Genomic DNA, 21761 nt, shown 5'->3' with positions numbered 1-21761 from the left:
AGAGGCGGGACCGGAGCCTAGAGTCCCGGCGGGAAGGCTGGTCTTTGGTTCTGGCGGAGGCGGGGGCTGGGGGGCCTGAACTATGGGGTTCAAGAGAGGCGGGGCTGGGGACAGGAATCCTGGGGCTGAGGGAGGACTGGATTTGAGGCTCACTTTCTGGTTTAGATTGTGGAGGACCTGGGGGCTTAGGTTCTTGGTAGGGTTGGAGATCTAAGGTGTGTCTTTCAATTGTCATGATGGTAAAAAATTTTTTCAAATATAAAAAACACACGTCTCTATTCCAAACGTACTCACCAGAGGTTGCCACTGTCAACCGTATTTGGTGTGAACTCTGTCAAGCGATGGCTGTTGGTGCTAGTTCAACGCCAACAGGAATCCCCAATTTGGGATGCATTGAAGAAGGAAACTTTATTCAGTGTAAACAGCTCAACTGTGATACAGCACGGCTATGAGAACAGCACGGCTGTGGAATAGCTCAGTAGTGTTAACGCTCAATTATGAAGCAGCACGGCTGTGAGACAGCAGAGCTGTGAGGTGGCCCTGGGGCCAGGCCCCTCTCCTGCCAGGCAGCTCTGCTCTGCTTTGGTCTGGCCAGACGTCTCTGGTGTTTCAACTCCCGGCTTTCAGCTCCAGCTAATGTGAAAAGGGAAAGTGTGAGCCTGTTTCTGTTCCATTACAGAGAACAAACTGATGGTTGTCAGATGGAAGGAGGGTTGGGGGGCTGTGTGTAGGGAAGATGTTGAAGAAAATTTGCCTTCATTGGCTGATGTGAACTTTTGTCTGTTAGTTTTTGTTCCTTTGTTCCCCCACATGAGAGACTGCATGTGGGGTTCCCTCCTGTCAGAGAGTGCACGTGAGGTATTGGTTAGCTTAGGGTTAAGAAAATTTCCCCCTCGTCTTGTTCAGTAGGAGAGATATAGGAGGGTGTTGCTTTCTGTCTGTTTTGTCCACATCAGCAGATGAGGTGGACAAGTAACTAAGTTATATCAGACTGATGTGACAGGCACGTTGCCAGGCTTTGGAAGGCCTTGGGGGGATAGTCCCAGGCGAGAACAGCAGGTGTTGTTTGTCTGAATGAACTGGCCCTTCAGCCGGATAAGCAATGGATAAGCAATATTCTTATCACAGTCACTGCTGGACCCTCCCAGAACTGGCCATTCCCTGAGGGGGAGGCAGGAACAAAGAGCTTGGCTCTAAGGTACATCTGAAAAAATATGTAAGACAGACCTCAGTTGGCAGTGAAAAAAAAAATTTCATCTTTTGTCATTGGTGATTCTTCATTCTAACATTTTTGGAAACTTCCAGCAATGTGCAGCTTACACCACCAGGAGATGCCGTGACTTCCAACCACAGACCTGGTGAGGTCTGGCTGGTTCCCGACCTCTCCAGTGTTGTTCCACACCAGTGTTGTTCCCCATGGTTAGCATTCTTGAGAACTTGTTAGCATTTTGGAAACTTGTATGCAGCTTGCAGCTTGCAGCAGTGGGAGACACCTAAGCTCTCCCAGCCGAAGACCTGGCAAGGTTTTCATACCTGACCTTTCCACTGTTGTTTCCCCACAGTTTGGTGAGCTTGTGGCATCTACTGTAATAGTTACTATCCTATAGAGTTTATTACTTCATTTAAATACTCCTTATTGATGTTGTTTGTGTATTTAGCCAAGTGATTTTTGATCAATAGTAAACATATGTTGAGATCTCTTAAATTTATATATGTGTATATTCCTTTAGCATGACATTGTTATCAATGTATATAGTTTAGTCTTAACAGCCTTTCTGGCATTAGCACATTCTATTAATTGCCTTTGTCTTTTGCTATTGCATATTGCTAAATAAATTGATTAGATATTGCTAAATAAATTCATTAGTCCCACTGTAGCGTGTCCTCCTCTTTCTTTTCCCCACTGGTCATTACACTGGGCAAAAAAGGTGAAGGGCTTAATAAGTACAAATTGGAAGTTACAGAATAGTGACGGAGATGTAAAGTACAGCATAGGGAATACAGTCAATAATATTGTAGTAACTATTTATGCTGCTGGGGGGTATTAGACTAATCAGGGGATCACTTTGTAAATTATATGAATGTCTAACTACTGTGCTGTATACCTGAAACTAATATAAAATAATATTGAATGTCAACTATAATTGAAAAAAATTTAAAAAGTATTAGGTTGGTGCAAAAGTAATTGTGGTTTTTGCAATTATTTTTAAACTTTTAAACCACAATTACTTTTTTTAAAATAATTTGGAATGTTTTATTTTAAACTTTGTATAGATGGTGTCATACAGTATTTGATATTTTTTAAATGTGTTTTTTCCAGGACCTATCAGCTCCAAATCAAGTAGTTGTTTCAACTTAGTTGTGGGGGACGCAGCTCACAGTGGCCCATGTGGGGATCGAACCAGCAAACTTGGTATTATGAGCACCACGCTCTAACCAATTGAGCTAACCAGCCAGTCCCCACAATTACTTTTGCACCAACCTAATAAAAGTTCAAAAATGAGAAAAGGGAAAGTGTGTTCTCTGAGCTAGAGGAGAGCTGACTTATAGAGACAGAAGTTCCTGCCCCGGTCTCTGATTGGCCTGTCCTCATGCAACTGAGGACCCCAAATCCTTACAGTTTGATTGTGCCAAAAGGCACTATCCTGATTGGGCAATGAAGATGATGGCGCTATAGCTGCGCAGCTCTGATAGGACAGGGAAAGCCTCAGTCCTGTTGGTTGAAATACAATTCCAGGAACTCCTCTTTATAAGGGTTCACTCAGATGACAGAAACACAATGGAGGCAGGCAGTTCAGTGTGGGAGGCATGCAATTCAGTGCAGGCTTTTCTCTGAAGTGCAGTTTGTGTTAGAGGCCCCTGTTTAGAAACAGCTGCTAGTTTCTGCTTTTAAATTTGAGCCCACTTAGCTACCAGGAGCCCTTCTCAGTAGTATCTTCTTTCTCAGGGTTCACAATTCTTTACTTTATGGCTACACACACACACACACACACACACACACACACACACACACACACTTGTATTCCCCTGTGTGGATAGAACACTTTTTGTTTAGCTGGCTCCCCTGGTCATTTGGGTTGTTTTTCTTCCTTCTCGTGGGAGCCTCCTCCCGTGAAGGCTGTGGTTTGAAGTGAAAGGAAGAGATGCAAACTCCTCTCTTAAGAAAATTAAGCATTTCCTACCCTGTCTTCATGCTGAGTAAAGCCAAGTCCTCACTGTGGCCGCATGGCCGAGAGTGATCTGGCTCCTGTTCCCTCGCCTTCCTCTCTCTCTCCCTTGCTCAGTCTACACTGGCACGTTGGTTTCCCTGGTCTTCCTGGAACCTGCCAAGGTCATTTGTACTTCAGGACTTTTGCATTTGTTGTTCCTTCTACCTGGAACTCTTCCCACAATTTAACTCCATGGCTGTCTTCCTCTCTTTAGTCCTGTCTCTGCTCAGATCTCACCTTAGCATAGAGCCCCACCCCTTCGTTCTATTTAACAGGCACCCTCCTTCCTAGACTAGTCTCCCTTACCCCCTTCATTTCTCTTCATAGCACTTATCCCTTAACACAGCTCTTTGCTTGGGAGCGCATTTTTTTTATCTCTTGGCTGAAGTGTCAGTTCCATAAAAACAAGGATTTGTGTCCAGTTTAATCACTGCTATAGATCCAGTGTCTGGCACATAGTTGCAGCTCAATCTGTGTTAAAAATGAACAAATTTGAGGGCCTTTTGTGGGAGACAAAAGGAATGATTATAGTAGCAACACTTAAAGAGCACATACTATGGACCAGGTGTTATGTTAAACTCTGTCTAGATTGAAGTACTGTCATTATCTCCATTGTACAGATGAGGACACTAAAAGCCGGATGAGTTCAACACCTTGCCACAGGTCACAGAGCTAGTAAGTGGCTGAGCCTAGACTCAAAACCTGGCAGCTTAACCACTGTGTGAGAGGGAGATAGATGGCACCTCCAGGTTGGGGCACTGCAGGGGGGCCCAGGCAATGATATGACATTGTACTTGAGTTTCGAACCTACTCTAGGCAGTAAATGACGCTCTGTTAGCCCTAACTCATCTGCAAAAGTCTGCTACTGGGGGACTTTGGGGAGAAGAAAGAAGTGGTGGTGGCAGGAGCTTCTGGTCAGGGCAGGAGGTGAAGTGTGGGTGCAAGGGCAAGTTTGCCTCAGAAGGCAAAATATTGGGCAGGGCTCAAAAGTAAAGGATGAAGCTCAAAGTGCTTGGGGGAGAACCAGCTATTCGATAAACATTTCTTGAGCACCATCTGTATGCCAAGACCACTGTGCTTTGAGTCTGTTTCCCTCGAGTCCCTTCCCTCACCGATCCCTCAACACCGGAGAGCCCAACGGATGGCCCCAAAGAGGGATGGCAGTTCCACAGAACACTTACAAGGTACTGAACTAACAGAATATTCTGGGCAAAAACACAGATTATTTAAAAATACAGATGATTAATCTGAATGGGGGGAATTCAGAGGGGACTGAAAAAGGACTGACTCTTGTGGGTGTGGGCGCTGGAGAGCCGGGTTGTCAGAGCTGTGGGAGCAGTCCAGAGGAAGAGTCATTCCCGTGTTCTAAGTCCAGATGGCCTGGACCGCCAGGATGGACCAGAAATTCATGTAGTTAAGGTAGGAAAAGAAACCTGGGGGGAGGAAGAGAGCAGAGGGGGTGAGACGCAGAGTTCACCATCTCATCCCATTCCTCTCCCCAAGCCCAACCACATCCCCTACCCTGTCCCCAAACCCATCCCTAAACCAAATTCAACCCTATTCCCTACTCTGTCCCCAACCCATTTCCTAACTCAAACCCAACTCTTTCCACAATTCCATCTCATCCCCTACCCTGTCCCCAAACCCAACACCATTCCCTTCACTGCCCCCACCCCATTTCCTGACCCAACCCCAACCCCATCCTCATCTCAGACCAGTCATCAGGAAGAAGAAGCTGCCAATCCATGCCAGGTAGAAGCTGTGCCCCAGGCTGTAGGTCATGCCTTCCTGTAGGAACTCTTGGGCCTGCATCAGGTAGAACAGGACACCCAGGATCATGTTGGCCCCTGCATGAGAACAGGTGTTAGCAGGCTGGGCAGCCGGTGTGTGAAGACCCCTGGCCATATTTGTGTGGCTGCCTGGCTCTTACTCAGTATTTTCCCACTTTCTTTCACCTCCCTCTACCTCTGCTCACAAGCAGGATAATAGGCTCCTGACAACATCATGGTAGACAAGGTTGGAAGTGCAAGTCTTGATCTTTGACTAGGCAACAGTGGTGTCTAAAGCCACAGGCTTTGGGGCCAACCAACTGGAGCTCCTGCCTCTGCCTCCCACATTAGGGCAGCCACCTCACCTCTCTGAGCCTCAGTTCCCTCATCTGTAAAGTGGGCACAATCATAGGAACCATCTCTTTGGGCTGTCATGAGTTACTGAGATTGGCACATTTCCTGGCACACAGTGAGCCCTTGAGAATCGAGATTGATTATTATCATTATATTGCATCCTTAATTTAGGGCTTCTGGAGCAGTGGATAAGGAAATCAGTCATTCTGGATATTTTAACTGTATGTTGAAATGACATGAATTAAAAATAATTTGTGGAAAGGAAAATACTTTTTTTTTTCAGGTAGTGAAGTATTGCATAATTTTTGCTTTATGTTATTGAAAAATAGGAAGTGTTTTCCATTTAATTAAAAAGGAGAGTGGGCAGAAACGATTTTCTTATAGAAAAATGGCCTAGTTTAGATGACATAAAACTGAGGTGTTTTCTACCCTATGTACCTAAACAATCAGGAAGAACTAACAGACAAACTGAGCAAATATCATTTACTAACAAGGAAATAGGAAATTGAGTGGTCTCTCTTCTTGGCCTTACTCTCACTCTCCAAGAATTTTCTCTTGATGCAACTGAGAGTTGTGGTCGATTACTACAAGAGGACATGATATCCTTCAGGTCCAAATTAAAGTGCCCTCCACTGCCTCCTTTTCTAAGAAGTGTGATTTGGATTGCAAATGGAAAACCGAACCATTCTAATCAGAATACGTAGATTTTGAGTTATGGGGGCGGGAGTATGACGATTATCATGGTATGGACATGTGCAAAGTTAGCTACCATCGAGTACCGACGTTTTCTTATTCAATCCTCATAATATCTCCACGCGGTAGGAAATTTTACCCCCACCCTATAGATGAGAAAACTGTGGCTCAGAAAGATTAAGTAGCTTGAACAAAATCACAGAGCCAGTGGGGGTGGGGAGAGGATTCGGGATGGGGCTAGAACTGGAGATGGAGTTGGGTACTGGGTAGAAGTTGAAGTTTGAGTGACAAGGAGGGAGGTTGAGGTTGAAGCTGGTGTTGGGTTGTGGCTGGGGAGGAGGATGATTGAAGATTGGTAAGAGGGTGGAGTTGGGAATGGATTAGCTTGAGTTTGAGAGTGAGGTTCACGGGTGATAGGGATGGGGTTGCAGTTAGGGTTGGGCATGAGGTCAGGTTTGAGAAGAAGATGGGGTTGGAGATGGATTGGGATTGAGTTTGAGTTTGAGGTTCACAGGTGATAGGGTTGGGTTGGATTTGGAGAATGAGTGTTGAGGAGGGTAAGGCATGGGGTTGAGTTGGGTGCAGAGATTTGTAAAGGGTTTGGGGATGGTTTGGAATTAGAGAGAAGATAGAACTGGAATGGAGGGGGAATGGGGAGGACATTATGGAAGGAGATGTGGATGAACTTGAGATTTGTTGATGATAAAGATGGGAGGTGAAATTGGGGCTGGTTTGGGGGCTGGAGATGGGGTTAGATTGGAAGCTGGTATTTTTTATTGGAATGGTTGGAGATTTGGAGGGAGATCGGTTTAGGATTGGGGCCGAAGGTGTGCAATGGGATGGGATTGGAATGTAGTGGGGAGGAGATTGGGCATCATGACAGGCACTGGGCAAGGTGTGCCTGGCTTCGGTGTTCCTGAAGGAAGGATCTCAGCGCCATGCCTGTCAAGATGCTGAGGATGACGTTGGAGAAGTCCAGCATGGGCAGGTTGGAGCTGGTGAAGAAGATGATGTTGATGAGCATCATGAGAAGGCAGACGCTGGTGATGCTGGCAAAGAGGAGGAAGGCCCAGGCAAAGTCCAACAAATCTGTGGGAAGGAAGGATAGCATGTAGGTGAGGATGAGCATAAGGCAGTGAGGATGGTCCTGGGGCAGTGAGGACCATTCTGGGGAAGGGAGGAGGATCCAAGTGTAGTGAGGACCATCGCGGAGATGAGAGGACAAACCCCGGGGCAGTCAGGACCACCCAAGGGAAGGCAGGAAGGGGTCCCTAGGACAGAGGAGAGGTGAATCCCAGGAAAGGTGACCCTAGGGCAGGCCTTACAAGCGTTCCGGTCGTACTCATATAGGCAGGAGATGTCACGGCACCGCACAAAGAAGATGGTGTCGATGGGGATGTTCCGAGGGCCAGCAGGGTCTCCAGGGGCTGTCAGTGGCACGTGGAAGTGGATCCAGGACTGGCCCAGACAGATGAGACCGATGATCACCATGCCAACTACACTCAGCAGGAGGCTCAGCTTTCGGCTGATCTTCTTGGCCTGGTACAGCAGCTGCCAGCCCACGGGCAGCCGTGCAAGTCTGCGTCTACACCTGCGGCAGATCGCCCACCACCACTGTCAACACTGAGTCCAGCCGCCCAGCCCAGTCACCCCAGCTCCAGCTGCCAAACCCTGTCCCAATCTAGGCTTCAGACTCTTTTTTATGTCCATCTTCCATGCCCTGTATCCCCCAGGCCCTGCCACCCCCAAATTTAGTCCCCAGGTGGAGTCACATGTCCAACCTCTGTGCCACTCAGGGCCAGCCTTCAGGTCCAGCTTCCAAGCCCTATCACAGCTAGGTCCAGCCTCCACACTTTGATATACCAGCCATGTTTCTGGTCCCTGACCTTTGACAGCTGCCTCTCCCCCAAAATTCTAGCCCAGAATCTGTCCTCTTGCCTGGACCCCTGCCTCTCACCTGATAGAATCAGCTTCCACTGAGTTGCCTGACTGTATGCTGTCTGCAGTATACTCATTGAGTTGGGAGCTGTCCAAAGACCTTTTGAAATTATCAGAAGTCCAGATAACTGTTTCAGAGCTTTTGGAGCTTTTGTTACTGGCCTCAGGGCTGTGAGAAGTTGCAGAGGGGACACCGACTTTGGCCCGGATTGGTGACTTAGTGGTTAAGTATTGGTGAACACTTAAGTGGTGACTCCAAGTTTTTGGTAGTTGGTCTTGGAAACTAAAGTGACTAGTAGAGGCAACTGATTCTATATTAATCAGGGGGATGTGAGTAAATAATGGAGGACTTTGGACATTAAAGTGGCGAGTTTTGAAAATTGATGAAACATCTCGGGTACCGAAATGGCAACTGTAGGTAGCTGAGGATGTGTCTTGGCTACTGGCCAAGTGACTGCTGATAATGGATGATGTATCCTCAGGGCTGACCTGGAGGTAGCTGTTAATGGATGGTATCTCTTGGATACTAAGTAGGTGGCTGTTGCTACTGGATGGTATCTCTTGGATACTCACCCGGCGAGTGTGGATAACGGGTGGTTCTTGGATACTCTCCCGGCGAGTGTGGATAACAGGTGGTTCTTGGATACTCTCCCGGCGAGTGTGGATAACGGGTGGTTCTTGGATACTCACCCGGCGAGTGTGGCTAATGGGTGGTTCTTGGATACTCACCCGGCGAGTGTGGCTAATGGGTGGTTCTTGGATACTCACCCGGTGACTGTGGATAATGGGTGGAGGGTCTTGGACACTGACCCTGGGCCTGTCGGTAACTGTCAAATGGTCTTGAGTCTTCTTTTGAGTGTTGTTTTTGGGAGCTTCTGGAAGGAAATCTGACTGGGTGCTCTTATGGTCAGATGCGGACATCTGGGACACGTGGAGGTACAGGGCAATGTCAGTCCCCAGAGGCACTCAATGGCCTGCCAATTGCCTCAGCCTTTCTTTCCAGGTATCTCTATGGCCACTTAGAAGTACTATGGTCTCTCTCCGGGGTTCAGCTCTGTCTCTTGGGGTCTGGATTTCTCTGTCCCGTCTTCAGTGTTTCTGGATCCCCCCTACTGTCCACAGGCAGGCCTCAGGGCTTCAGTCTGGCCTGCAGCTGGGGCCAGGGAAAGGTTCTATGACAGTTAGAGAGGTTCCAGGAAGTTGGGACGTTGGCCATGGACTCATACTCCACACTAGATCTGTGTGAGTGACATGGGGGTTGGGGCTGTGTCCAGGTGGGTTCAGTGTTGGGGTTGGACAGGGTCAGGATTGGGTCAAGAGGTCATGGCTGGGTCAGAGAGGTGTCAAGACAGAGCCAGGGTGGAATGGGGGGTAGGGAGCAATTTCAGGACAGAGACAACAGGGTCAGAGAGGGGCCAGAATAGGGTCAGGACTAGGCAGGGCTGAGTCACCAGCATCTCTGAGATCAGTTCTTACAGTTTCTGGAGGACCTGATATTTGAATTTATAATTTCTTTTTCCTACTTGCCCCATAACCCTGCCAGAGCCATCTCTGAATCCAATTCATCCCTTTATTGCCTTTTCAAGTTCCATGTCTCGTGTCTGCTTTCTCTCTCTCTCTCTCTCTCTCTCTCTCTCTCTCTCTCTCTCTCTCTCTCTCTCTCTCTCTCTCTTTCTCTTTCTCTTTCTCTCTCCCTCCTTCCTTCCCTCCCTTTCTCTGAGGCTACAATCCACAGCTTGAGAAGGATGAGGGAAACAGCAGTTTGAAAGTCCGTACTCCTGACAGGAAAAGATGCAACAGAATGATGCCAGTGGACCCAGGTCCCCAGAACTCTATTCTTTCCCAGCGGGCCTGAACTATACCTGGGAGGAGGACAGAAAGTTCATCCTGCGAGGCTGGTCTCTTGTCTTCAGCATCCTGGCCACCGTGATGGTGCTCAGTGTGGTGGATGGGCGCATGGCCTATGTGCAGGGTTCCTACACTGGCTACGTGGGCATCTGGACTGACTGCAGGAAGCACAAGTGCGCCAGCCTGGGCCAAGTCACCGGTCAGTAGGGTCTTGAACAGGCCACGGGGCTCTCTGGAGGGGGGTCTCTGGAGTGTGTCAGAGGCAGGAATCTTTAGGTTCTTGGGGGGATCTTTACAATTCTTGAGAAAGGGTCTCTGGAGGCTTTGGCAAATGTTCTCCTAGAATCCTTTTTGGCTTATACGGAACTAGGACAATCATATGCAAGGCAAGAAGAGCATGACATTTGAGCGAAAACCAAGCTGCCTCATGATTATATGACGAAAGATTCTCTCCCTCCCCCCTCCTTAAAATTTTTTCCCCCCAGAAAAGGTGGTAAGAGGCTTTCAGCTCTGTGCATTTCCATTGCTTTTGAGTATTGCAGCAAGAGGCAACCCAGAGCCTGGAGCCAGAGTGCCTGGGTTCGAATTCTGGCTCAACCACTTGGGAGCTGGGTGATCTTGGGCACATTCCTTCACCTCTCTGTGCCTCAGTTTCCTCATTGGTAAAATGGCAGTGACAATAGTACCAATTCATAGGCTGTCAGAGGGATACATGAGGTAAAACACATAAAGGAATTAGAACACTACCTGGCACATATGAAGTGCTACACCAGGCTTAGCTATTATTAGGACACTTTTGTTTTCAGCCAACGCACCTACCTTCATTTTAAATCTCAAAGAAACACTTCTGAAATTTCCGGAACACTGTGTAGTCTTATTTTTTTATTTTGAATATCTCTTTCTTTTATACCTCCCAAACTCAAGCTGACTTAAGTAAAATGAACATGTAATTTATGGTTTCAAATTATGGAAAAGTCCAGCAGCACAGCTCTACCTGGTTGAGGTACGGCTGCGGATCCAGGTGCCATTAGGGATCTGTCTGTCTCTTGCCGTCTCTCAGTGCAGGCTTCTGCTCTGCTGGGCCCTCAGAAGAGCTGTGGCCATATGGTGGCAATGGGGCTGTCAGCAGTTCAGCAGCTCCTGGAGTCTCTTCTCTCTGAGGAACATGAGGAAAAGAAAATAAGTTGCCCTCAGAGGTCTCAGGATGGCTCTGATGGGTTCAGATTTCCTTCCCTGGGATTTCTTGCTCCTCCCCAACCAGTCGTTGTGGTCGGGAGGATGTCATGCTGTAATTGACAGGGTCTGGAGCACACGCTTTTCTTGAGTCAATGGAGGGCCGGCCCGGTGGCTCAGGTGGTTGGAGCTCCATGCTCCTAACTCCGAAGGCTGTCGGTTCAATTCTCCCACATGGGCCAGTGGGCTCTCAACCACAAGGTTGCTGGTTCAACTCCTCGAGTCCTACAAGGGATGATAGCACCCCCTGCAACTAGCAACGGGAGCTGACACAACTAAGACGGAAAGGACAACTTGACTTGGAAAAAAATTCCTGGAAGTACACACTGTTCCCCCAATAAAGTTCTGTTTCCCTTCCCCAATCAAAAAATAAATAAATCTTTAATTAAAAAAAAAAAAAAAGAGTCAATGGAGGGGTCATTTCTGTCAGAAGCACAAGGACAGAGGGTAGGCAGAGAGGTCCTCTTAATAAAATCAAGTTGCTGTTGCCAGAAGAATGGGAATACGTGCTGAATGAGCAAAGCAACTGTGCACATATTCTCTGCGTACATGAGAAAACAGCTATATGTTTATACACACATATGCATATATACGTATGCATACATATAGAGGTATGTGTATACACTGTTTGTTTATTTAATTCTTTCTCATTTAAGAAACACAGATGGCGGCGGCCAGTTGGCTCAGTTGGTTAGAGCGCAGAGCTCATATCACCAAGGTCGCCGGTTCAATTTCTACGTGGGCCAGTGAGCTGCGTCCTCCACAACTAGGTTAAAAATGACTTGACTTGGAGCTGATGGGTCCTGGAAAAACACACTGTTCCCCAATCAAATTTAAAAAAATAAAAATAAAAAAACACACATGGCAGTATTTCAGTTCTTTTAAAGTTAAGTCACCATTTATTGAATACTAATAAGAATGTACAAAGCTTTATAGTCAGCATAAAGAAATAACATACAGGTTTTGAAAGTTTTTTTTTTTTTTAAAGACTTTATTGGGGAAGGGGAACAGGACTTTTATTGGGGAACAGTGTGTACTTCCAGGACTTTTTTTCCAAGTCAAGTTGTTGTCCCTTCAATCTTAGTTGTGAAGGGTGCCATTTAGCTTCAAGTTGTTGTCCTTTCAGTCTTAGTTGTGGAGGGCGCAGCTCAGCTCCAGGTCCAGTTGCCATTGCTAGCTGCAGGGGGCACAGCCCACCATCCCTTGTGGGAGTCGAGGAATTGAACTGGCAACCTTGTGGTTGAGAGGATGCGCTCCAACCAACTGAGCCATCCGGGAGCTCAGCGGCAGCTCAGCGGCAGCTCAGCTCAAGGTGCTGTGTTCAATCTTAGTTGCAGGGGGCGCTGCCCACCATCCCTTGCGGGACTCGAGGAATTGAACTGGCAACCTTGTGGTTGAGAGCCCACTGGCCCATGTGGGAATCGAACCGGCAGCCTTCGGAGTTAGGAGCATGGAGCTCTAACCACCTGAGCCACAGGGCCGGCCCAAAGTTTTATTTTTTTAAGGTACAGAAATTCAGAATTTGTATGTAGTTTAGTTTTCCCCCGCTTGCCTCTGTGGCTTTACTGATTGCTTCTCAGCTTCAGGAAGTTCTTCTCCCTCTAGGTTTTTGGTGACCATTCAATTCTGTTTTGTTTTTTTCTTTTTGGGGGAGGGCGGTGTGTAATTTTGGTGGGTGGTATGTAGGCAGCTTTGAATCCTGTGCTTCTTGCCGAACTATGGAAGGACCTGAATCAGTCAGGAGTCTTTGGGTCACAAGTGACAGAAACTAACTTGAACTAGCTTGAGTGAAATAATTTATGGGCTCATCTATGTGAAAAAGGGTGAGGGTAGCAATGCTTTTAGACATGGCTGAATTCAGGGGTCCATGTGATAATATTTGACATTATTGTCTGTTTCTTGGCTACTTGAATTGGCTTTATTCTCAAAGCTCCATGGAGTAGCCATCAGGACCTAGTTAGGAAAATAAATCATTCTAGATGCTTCAGAGGGAAGTAAACATAGGGAATTGGTTTCATAGGTAACAGAAAAGCTGAGGAACCATGTAGGGTATGGTGAGACAAGACAAAGCAGGGATTAGCAACTCAGGAAGCTGCCTACACCCCTAAGCCTGAAGGACAAAGGGAGGAGATGGTATTACCAGAACTCAGAAGCTGGAGCCATCAGGAAGGCATAGACTCATGGTGGGATTTGCTTAGAAGTGGTTACAAGCACAGAAGAAATGCAGCTACTGATGAAGACACCAACTGAGGCAGAGAGAGGTGGGGATAAATACTCTGGTTTGCCCGCTCCTCCCAGAGCCAGTCGTCTGCCAGTGCCTCCCATTAGCCAAACACACCGATAAGCCAGTGAGCAAAGGAGGCTGGGAAATGAAGTCCTCGCAATACAGAACAGGGAAAGGTGGGGAATGAACCTGAGAGCAGACAGGAGAATGAGTGGCAGAATGGCTAACAACGTGGGCCTCAAGTCCAGCAGGAAAGAATACCAAAAGTTGCTGTGTGGCCTGGGTCACATGGATATCCCAAACCAAGCATGGTAGCCAGAGCAATGCCATGCACTGATTGGCTTATAACTGGGCTGAGAGTGGGGAATGGGTAGGAGGGTGAAATGCATGGTGGGGAGGTAAGCTGCAAACATCCGCTCCTTCTGACCAAACCAGAGTGGGCTGGTCTCTGGGATGACGAGGGCCAGAGACTTTAGTGTCATCTCAACTCTCTTTCTTTCCTTCTTTTGTCTGCTTTCCCTTTTAGTTTTACTCTCTCAGGTCTCCTGTCCCCCAAGAGGCTGGGTCCCGGGCTCAGGCAGCTCCAGACTCATAATCCTATTGACTAGAGGAGGGAAAGCTCCTCTCTGACAGCTTCAGTACGAAAAATTCACAGAGCAGAGCTTGATTAGTTGGCTTTGGTCATGTGCCCGTCTTTGGGCCAATCACCACGGTCTGGGGTATGTGGCACTGTGATTGGCTCAGCCAGAGTCACATGACTACCTCTGTGGCCTCAGAGGGCAGGGTATATGTCATGAGAAGCCCTCAACCAGGATTTTGTGATTCTGTATATAGAATCTGTATTCTGTGTATAGAATCTGTATAAAGAATCTGCTATTCTGTATATGGGACTAACCCTTAGCTTGTTGGTTAGATGTTACAGATGTGCAGTTTGCCAGAAACAAAGCAGATGGAGTCTTAGCTCATTTGGCTGAAACAGCCTTGCACTGTTCAAAAGTAGGCAAAGTAGGAAAGGGCTAAAAGGAGGAGATGTAATTCTCAGAAGGAGCTGAAACTTGTCACACTGCAGTGTAAATTGGATAAATATCAAGTCTAAAGTGAGTGTGATGACGTCCTTCAGGTATGCTGGTTTTAGGGTATTTGGAAGTTTTTCTTGTATGTACTCCTACGTCTGTTTGTGCTCTGGGGAATGGGGGCAGTGACGTGAATGTCTGTGGGGGGCTCTGGAGTGTGGATGAGGGTGACATTGGGGGAGTCTGGGGATGTGGATGAGGTCACTAGGGGCCTTTCGGGTGTGAGTGGGAGAGAAGTAGGGTGACTCTGAAGATAACTAAAGTGACTAAAGTGTCTTGGATAACTTTGAGGATGTAATTGGGAGTGTCTTGGAGTGATATTAAGGGTATTAATGTGAGTTGCTATGGGACACCTTCTGGGAGTGTGAGTAAGGTGATTTTGGGGGTGTCTGTAGGAGCGACTCTAGAAATGGTCGACCCTGAGGATGTGAGTGGGGTGACTCATGGGTCATCTGTGGGGTGACCTTGGTGGTATGGGTGGTTGATTATGAGGGTGTCTGGGGGATGACTTTGGGGTAAATGGGACAACTGTGAGGGTATGAGTGGGGATGATTTTGAGTTTACAGGTGCCTGGGGGTGACGTGAGAGTGGGAGTTCATTTTGGGGTTTCTAGGAAGTGACTTTGGCAATGGGAGTGGGGGTGACTTTGAGGGTGTCTGTAGTGAAATATTGGGGGGCTTTGTTGGGGATGCTGCATGTCAGTTGGGATGAACTTGGAGGTTGACTTTGGAGAATGTCTGGGGTTGACTCTGGGGCATTTCCTCCCCTCCCCCCAGTTCTCATCCATATGAGCATGGGCTTCATGATACTCGCCCTGACCCTGTGTCTCCTCCTCCTCTCCACCATGGGCCTCTCCTTCCGGCCAGTCTTCCGCCGCCTTACCAAGATTGACCTTGTCTTCAGTTTCCTCAGCTTCGGCATCGGTGAGTGTCGGCTTGGGAAGGGGTGTTCTCCCCACCCCAGCATCTTTCCTCCAGGCTCTCCTTCTGGCTTTGAGGTGAAGCTCAGAGTTTCTGTCCTGCTGTCAGCTGGGTCTGTCTTTGAATGTCTCTGGGAATCTCTGCCCCATTCTTTCTGTGTGCATCTTATTTCTCTTTTTTCTGTCTTTCTCAGTCAGGGTAAGTCTGCGGGCTAATTTCTGGGTATCCCTCTGTGGTGTGTGTGTGTGTGTGTGTGTGTGTGTGTGTGTGTGCTTGTCATGGAGGGTGAGAGAGGATGTCCTGTCTCTCTTCCTTTTCTGGGGGTCCCGGGTCCCTGTTCAGCCTCGTGTCTGTCTCTGGCCCCACACAAGCGCAGGGCTCCTGATTGTCCTCAGCCTGACACTCTTTGTAGTCAACTGTGAGACGCTGCGACCGAGGCCGCGGGTATCCTACCTGGTGACAACCTACCTGTGCTGGGGCTCTGGTGCCTTGATGCTATGGGCAGGTGAGGGCGGGGCCTTGGGAAGAAGGGGTGGGCCCTCAGTAGGGCAGACCGCGGAGCCCGGGGGAGAATTCGAGACATGGCCTCCGGAGGGATGGGGCAGACCGACCTGGAGGTCACCCTCCAGGGATGGGGCGGGACGTAGAGCGGGGCTCAGAGTCCAACAGCCTACCTACCCCCCACCCGCAGGAGCCCTGAGTTACTTAAACCATGCAGGCATGTGGAGCAAAAGAACCGTCTCCTTGGATTGGCAGGTGAGCTATCGCAGGTGGACCTTGCAGCAGAACTCCTTGAGAAGCATGTTCAAACAGCAGTCAGACACAGACCCGAACCACACCGTGGACTGTCCCAGCTCATCCACACCTTAGGGGCACCCCTGGCCAAGCCTCTCTAAGCAATTGTTTCTCAGGACACTGACTGGTAACCGTGGCCGTGTGAGGTCCGCCCCCCTTACTGTGGCCTTGGACCTGAGATTAGACCTTCCTTGAGGCCCCATTTCCTAAGAACAGGCCACACCCTCCGAGGACAGGGGACAAAGCCCCGCCCCTCAAGCTAGGACCCACCCTTTGTGGCTCTGTTCCCTCCCCCTGAGTCTTCACGCTGCCCCTACCTCGGAAGTCCGACACCACCTCCTCCCGGTTCTTTGCTATGCGCAGCCCTCCTAGTGTGGCCTTTGGGTGTGGCCCTGCCCCCGAGCCTAGCTAGGCCACGCCCCGAAGCCTCACTTCGTCTTCGGAACTGCCCCGCCCTGGATGTCAAGTTTTGCCCCGGGGCAACACGACGTTGCCCAGCTTTTGATGTAGTCCCTCCCCAAGGAAGGCGTGGCTTGCAATGTTTTTCTGCCTCTTTCTAGTTTCCCAGCCACAATAAAACGTGGGCGCCACCCAGCCTCTCAGAGTCCGACCCTCTATTGCGTTCTCTTCCAGGGCAGGGTCTGGCCCAGCGTGTGCGAACCAGTCTTGAGTCCCTGCCTCCCTTCTCTACTTGTTTGTCTATACCTGTCCTGCCCCTTCCTCACCCCCTGCACATTAGGGCACGCCTCCCGCTGTGAGACTAGGGGGACTGGACAGGTTCCAGCCTGGGCCGGGTCGGGCCCGGATTTCCAGGTGCCCAGTGTCTAGAAGGCCAGATGACACCAGAACTTCATGCGAATTTAATGCATATTTGGTTTTACTGGGGGTCAGGGACCGGGCGGGGCATTCAGGGGTTGGCTGCCATGGTCTCCTTGATCCAGTCCAGGAAGGACATAACTTTGGTGAATACTCCGGGCTTATTGGGTCGGGCACATGGGGTGTATCCCCAAGATGTGATTCCTTGAAGCATACCATCACAGATCAGCGGGCCCCCTGAGTCACCCTACAGCGCAAAGGGGAGAGAGTGAGGTTAGTGAGTCCTGGGTTCTGCCTACGGAATCCCAACTCTCAGACCTGGGCTCACAGAGGGCAGACTGTGACTCTCCAGCTATGGATAAAGACACAGTTGTCTCCAGAGTCCACTCCTAGAGGAAGGTGGGCTTCCAACAGAGGGGACAGTGGCTTGAGTCCTCGCCAGTGGGGATGGGATGTTAGGGTTCAATTTCTGTGCATGGGACAGGGTCCACGAGGAAGGTCCCTGCAGAGAGTTCAAGTAGGGAGGAGCAGTGGGGTCCATCTGTGGGACCCTCCCACCATCAGGACTCGTAGATGTCACCTCTCCCAAGTAGCTTTCTTGCACTGGACAGTAAATATGTGTTAGAGGGAGTAACAGGTGAAGCGATGATGTGGAGGAGGGAGATAGGGGGTGTAGGAAGGAAAAGAGGCACTGGGGGGGAACAGGCTGACTCACCGTACAGGTGTCCTTGCCACCCTGCAAGTGTCCAGCACACAGCATGACGTCTGTCACCTTCTCGGTGTGGGCTTTGGCACACACATCATTGGGCAGGAGCTTGAGGTCCACACACTGGAGTTCATCTGGGTACTCATCTACAGCTACGGGCCAGGGAGAAACATGGCTGTGCTCCACCCCTCTTGGCTCCTCAACCCTCCTCCCTCAGCGCCTGGAGCCCAGAGCACCATCTCCCTCCTCCCCACACAGAGGTGTCTGGACTCCAGCTTGCATGGTCTGGCCCCATCATACAGGGATCTACTTCCATGTTGCCCCAGCCGGAGGCATAGCAGGTGCTCCCCAGGCAGGGTTCCTGGGTGGGCAGGTCCAGGATCTTCACGGCGTCTGTTATCTGGACGGGCTCTGCCAGGTGGAGCAGCATGAGGTCGTAGCTGTAGTCTTCTTCTGGATAGGTGGTGTGGTTCTTCAGGAGGCTCAGGTTGAACTGAGGGTGTGGGAAGCTCTTACTGACCTGGACGAACTGTGCTGTGTCTTCATCCTCAAACAGGTTGTGGCGACCCAGCCAGAGCTGGTAATTACTGGGGAGAGAGGGACCAAGGGAATGAGGAGGGGGTGGGGGGGAAGGGAGAAGGGGCAGGGCAGCATGGGGGCGGGTCCCAAAGGAGAGAAAGAGAAACAAGGACAAAACTGAGCACGAAAGGTTTAGAATCATGGAGAAATAGAGACAGTGGGAAAGCAAAAGAATGTGACAGTGGGAAAGGCAGATCCAGAGATAAAGAGAAAGGCGGTGAAAAACAGCTTAAAAAGATACAGGAAATGAGAAAGGCAGAGGGTAGAACAGAGAGATAGAGGGAGCAGAAAGGCGGCAGGATGAGGAGTAGAAAAGACAGAGATAGTGAGAAACAGACGAATGGAAGAAGCAGGAGTGAAAGGACAGAGCAAGGGAGGAGAGTGAGAAATAGACAAAGTGGGAAAGGGATGGAAGAAGTAAAGAGAGAGAATGAGAAACAGGCAGAAGAGGCTAGGAGGTGACAGAGTGAGAGAGAAACCGGAGGGAGGACAAAAGGGGTGGGGCAGGTGGGGAGGAGGGGCCTGGGACCAGCTCAGCTGCAGCTGGGGCTGTGGGGCTGGTTCCCCAGCAGGCGGGTGGCCTGGCCCCCAGCCCAAGGTCAGAGTCCGTCTTCCCTCCCCAGCACACTTCCCTCCCTTTTCTCCTCATTCGTTTTCCTCCTTCCTCAATTGCCCCCACCCAACTCCAGCTGAAACCAGCCCTTTCCTGGGTCCCCCTGGAGTGGATGATTATAGGGGAGGGTGGGGCTGGGCAGCGTGAGAAGCCCCTCCTCACAAATGTTGGGAATATCCCTTTCTTTTCTCTGGGGTCCCTGTCAGTCCCATCCTGGGATGAGGGTGCTCAGTAGTGATGAGGAGAAGGAGTGAGGCAGAGAACCAGAGTGAGATGGGGCAGAGAGATGGAGGGTGAGACATACAGTGACAGAGATGGCAGCAGAGAGACACAGAGATAGACAGAAACAGGGAGAGACACAGAGACATGGAGACAGAAGAGAGAGGGAGTTAGAGACAAATCACAGTCACACAGAGGCACAGAACAGAGCCAGTTACCAAGAGACAGACAGGACAGAGGGAGGCATAGTAAGACAGAGAGACAGTTACACGGGGAGAGACAGACAGAGGCCCAGGCAGTCATGGGAAGGCTTCCCTGGGGTCGCCCACTCCCAGCTCAGCCTCTCCCCTTGTGACCCTGGACCTTAGGTCCCCCAGGTTCTCTGCCTTAGGTCCCCCAGATTCCTCAGAGGTTATCCAAGGGGACAATCCTGGCTGCCCAGTCCTGTGGGAGCACAAACACCCCCTCCCCACACCTCCTACCCTTACTCGCTTATGCAGTGGGCAGCCGTGAGCACCCACTGGGGGTGCACGAGGATGCCCCCACACTGGAATCTGTTGTAGTTGTATAGGGCCGCCTGCCAGGGTTGGGAATGCTTCTCACACTCCCAGCCTCCCACAATCCGGGACTGGATGGGGGTTGCAGCGCCTGTGAAGGGGGTGCTGAGTCAGGATGGGTGGAGGTGGCAATGGGATGGGGGGGCTGGGCTGTGGACATGCAGGGACATGGGGGCAAAGGATCAGGGCTGGGGGTCTGGGGAGATGGGCAAGGGGTGTTGGGAAGGGCTCAGAATCCTCCAGCAGTCCCTGGGATTGTGGGTTGGTGGCTGGTCCTGGGTGGGGCGATGTTATGCTGAGCAGGAGCCGACCCCAGGGATTAGGATAGGAGACAGCCAGGCAGCATCTGGATCAGGCATTGGGTGTGGAGGTTGAGATTTTGGGGGTGATTTGGGGTCTACGAGAGTTAGAGTGCTTCCAGGAGAGTTAGAGTGCTTCCGGGCTGATGAAATGATTAGGGTCTGCTTGGACTTTCAGGGTTCTAGAAAGGATGTGGATTTTGGGAATCAGGTCTGAGGGGCCAAGAAGAGCACTTGGGGAATTTGGGGTGATTTGAGGGTCTCTGATCGGGGCTGGGAGGATTGGGAGAATTTGGAGTTCCAGGCCAAAGAGTGAAAGAAAACGTTAAGCTAGGAGAGGGATCCTGTAGGGTTTGGGGTCTTGTGAACCAGGGATAGCGTTCTCAGAGGGGTGGGGCTCCGAGACAAAGTTGGAGTCAGGAGGGGACTCAGGAGGAGGAAGAGACAGGTGATAGTCATTCTGGGATCAGGTGATTCTATGGGGATGGGGTCACAGTCTGAGGGTACTGAGGGATCTGGGGTCCCGTGGGAGTGATGCTGGGACAGGAACATATCAGGGGCCAAGCAGCTGTGGGAACAGAAGGACAGGCCCCATGTGATGTGTGGTTCTAGAGTCCCATGTTGGGGTACTTGGGGGAGGTAGGGCAGGACAGCTGGGCTGGGATGATGTTTGGGATTCTGGGAGGGGGGTTGTCCCAGAAAACCAGGGCTGTACAGGAGGGTTACAGGTGGAGGTGGAGAAGGACTGAAGTGTGAGGAAGGATGGAAATTCTACAAGGAAAGGAGCATGTGGTTGAGGGTTTTGGGTTTTCTTCCTGGGGGAGAAGTCTAGAGGTGCAGGACGGGGGTCCTGGGGCAAAGAGTCAGGGAAGGAATAACCCCCATACCAAGGTGGGAGACCCACTTGGTCGTGGACCAGAAAATCCGGAGGTGTCTGATGGAATTTGGGGGTCCTGGGAGGATTGGGAAAGACCCGATGCCAGGGACTGGAAGACCGAGTTGAGAGCTGACAGCTGGATGGGAAAAGTCTCCAGGGTGTGGTAGGATCTGGGGACCCAGGAGCCAGACCACTGGGCCATAGAGAACTAGGGCATCGGAGGGGTGATTAGGGTTCCAGGGTCTGGTGGGACTGAGGGGCTCCTTGGAAGAGTTGGGGTCCCCCAAAGAGGCAAGAGAAATGGCCCAGGATGTCCCTTTGTAAAGAGACAGGAAGCAGGGGTCTGAGTCTTGAAGAGTAGAAAGTTCTGGGGGTTCTAGGAAGGAAGCAGTGACCTAGTATGGGAAGGAGGACTGTGGCGAAGGTGACCATGAGGAGATGAGGGGTAGGATGGGGGTGGGAGAGATAGGAAAGGCACTGGTCTCCTGGTCTGGGGTGGGCTGAGGGTGCAGGGGAAGGACTTCTGTTATTATGTTGGAGGGGATGAGGGCAGCATGACGGTCAGGGCCCGCTCGCCTCCCACATCTTCCCGATGTCTTACCAGTCCCTGCCAGGGACAGAGCAAGGCACAGGACCAGGAACCACATGGTGACAGATGTCCAGGGGCAGGCAGGTGGTGAGCTAGGAGCTGGGGAGCCTCCCTGAGGAGCCTTTAAAAGGCCTCATCCCCCGGGGGCCCCGCCCCTGCCCTGCTGGCACCCAGATTCTGGCCAAGGCCCTGCCCCTGCTGCCTGGGGGCTGGCCACCTCCTTCCCCCCCTCCGCCCCAGGGTTGTGGAAGGGATGGGAGAGCGAGCACCTGTTATTCTGTAGGCCCTCGATTGTGCTGGAAGCATTCCTGGGGCTGAGGCCAGCCAGAGCTGGGCCTGGAGCCCTTGAGGTCTTGCTCTTGGGGACAGAGCCAGTGAGGGGAGTCGGGAAAGTTAGTGGGAACAGAAACGGGGAGGTGGAGGAATCACTAACCCCCAATACAAAGCCCC

General features: G+C 50.5%; 2 protein-coding genes across 2 annotated transcripts; one reads left to right on the top strand and one right to left on the bottom strand.

The window, feature by feature from the left end:
* Positions 1-9702: 9702 nt before the first annotated feature.
* Positions 9703-16635, top strand: LOC148757540 (uncharacterized). The gene is made up of 4 exons (XM_088800733.1): positions 9703-10010; positions 15118-15264; positions 15638-15766; positions 15953-16635. Exons 1-4 carry the CDS (start codon positions 9755-9757, stop codon positions 16129-16131), a joined length of 711 nt encoding a protein of 236 aa, XP_088656859.1. The 5' UTR covers positions 9703-9754; the 3' UTR covers positions 16132-16635.
* Positions 16636-16893: 258 nt separating this feature from the next.
* KLK1 (kallikrein 1) lies at positions 16894-21483 on the bottom strand. Its single transcript, XM_019741448.2, has 5 exons — positions 21324-21483; positions 19478-19637; positions 17879-18165; positions 17588-17730; positions 16894-17119 (listed from the first exon to the last, which is right to left on the bottom strand). Exons 1-5 carry the CDS (start codon positions 21367-21369, stop codon positions 16964-16966), a joined length of 792 nt encoding a protein of 263 aa, XP_019597007.1. The 5' UTR covers positions 21370-21483; the 3' UTR covers positions 16894-16963.
* Between the last annotated feature and the right edge of the window lie 278 nt (positions 21484-21761).

This window comes from Rhinolophus sinicus, chromosome 8 (genome assembly GCF_057876585.1).
Source record: "Rhinolophus sinicus isolate RSI-liver-muscle chromosome 8, RSI-T2T, whole genome shotgun sequence".
Classification (NCBI taxonomy): Eukaryota; Metazoa; Chordata; class Mammalia; order Chiroptera; family Rhinolophidae; genus Rhinolophus; species Rhinolophus sinicus.
Note: the sequence above shows the minus strand (reverse complement) of the source record. Positions and strands in the feature narration are given on the sequence as shown.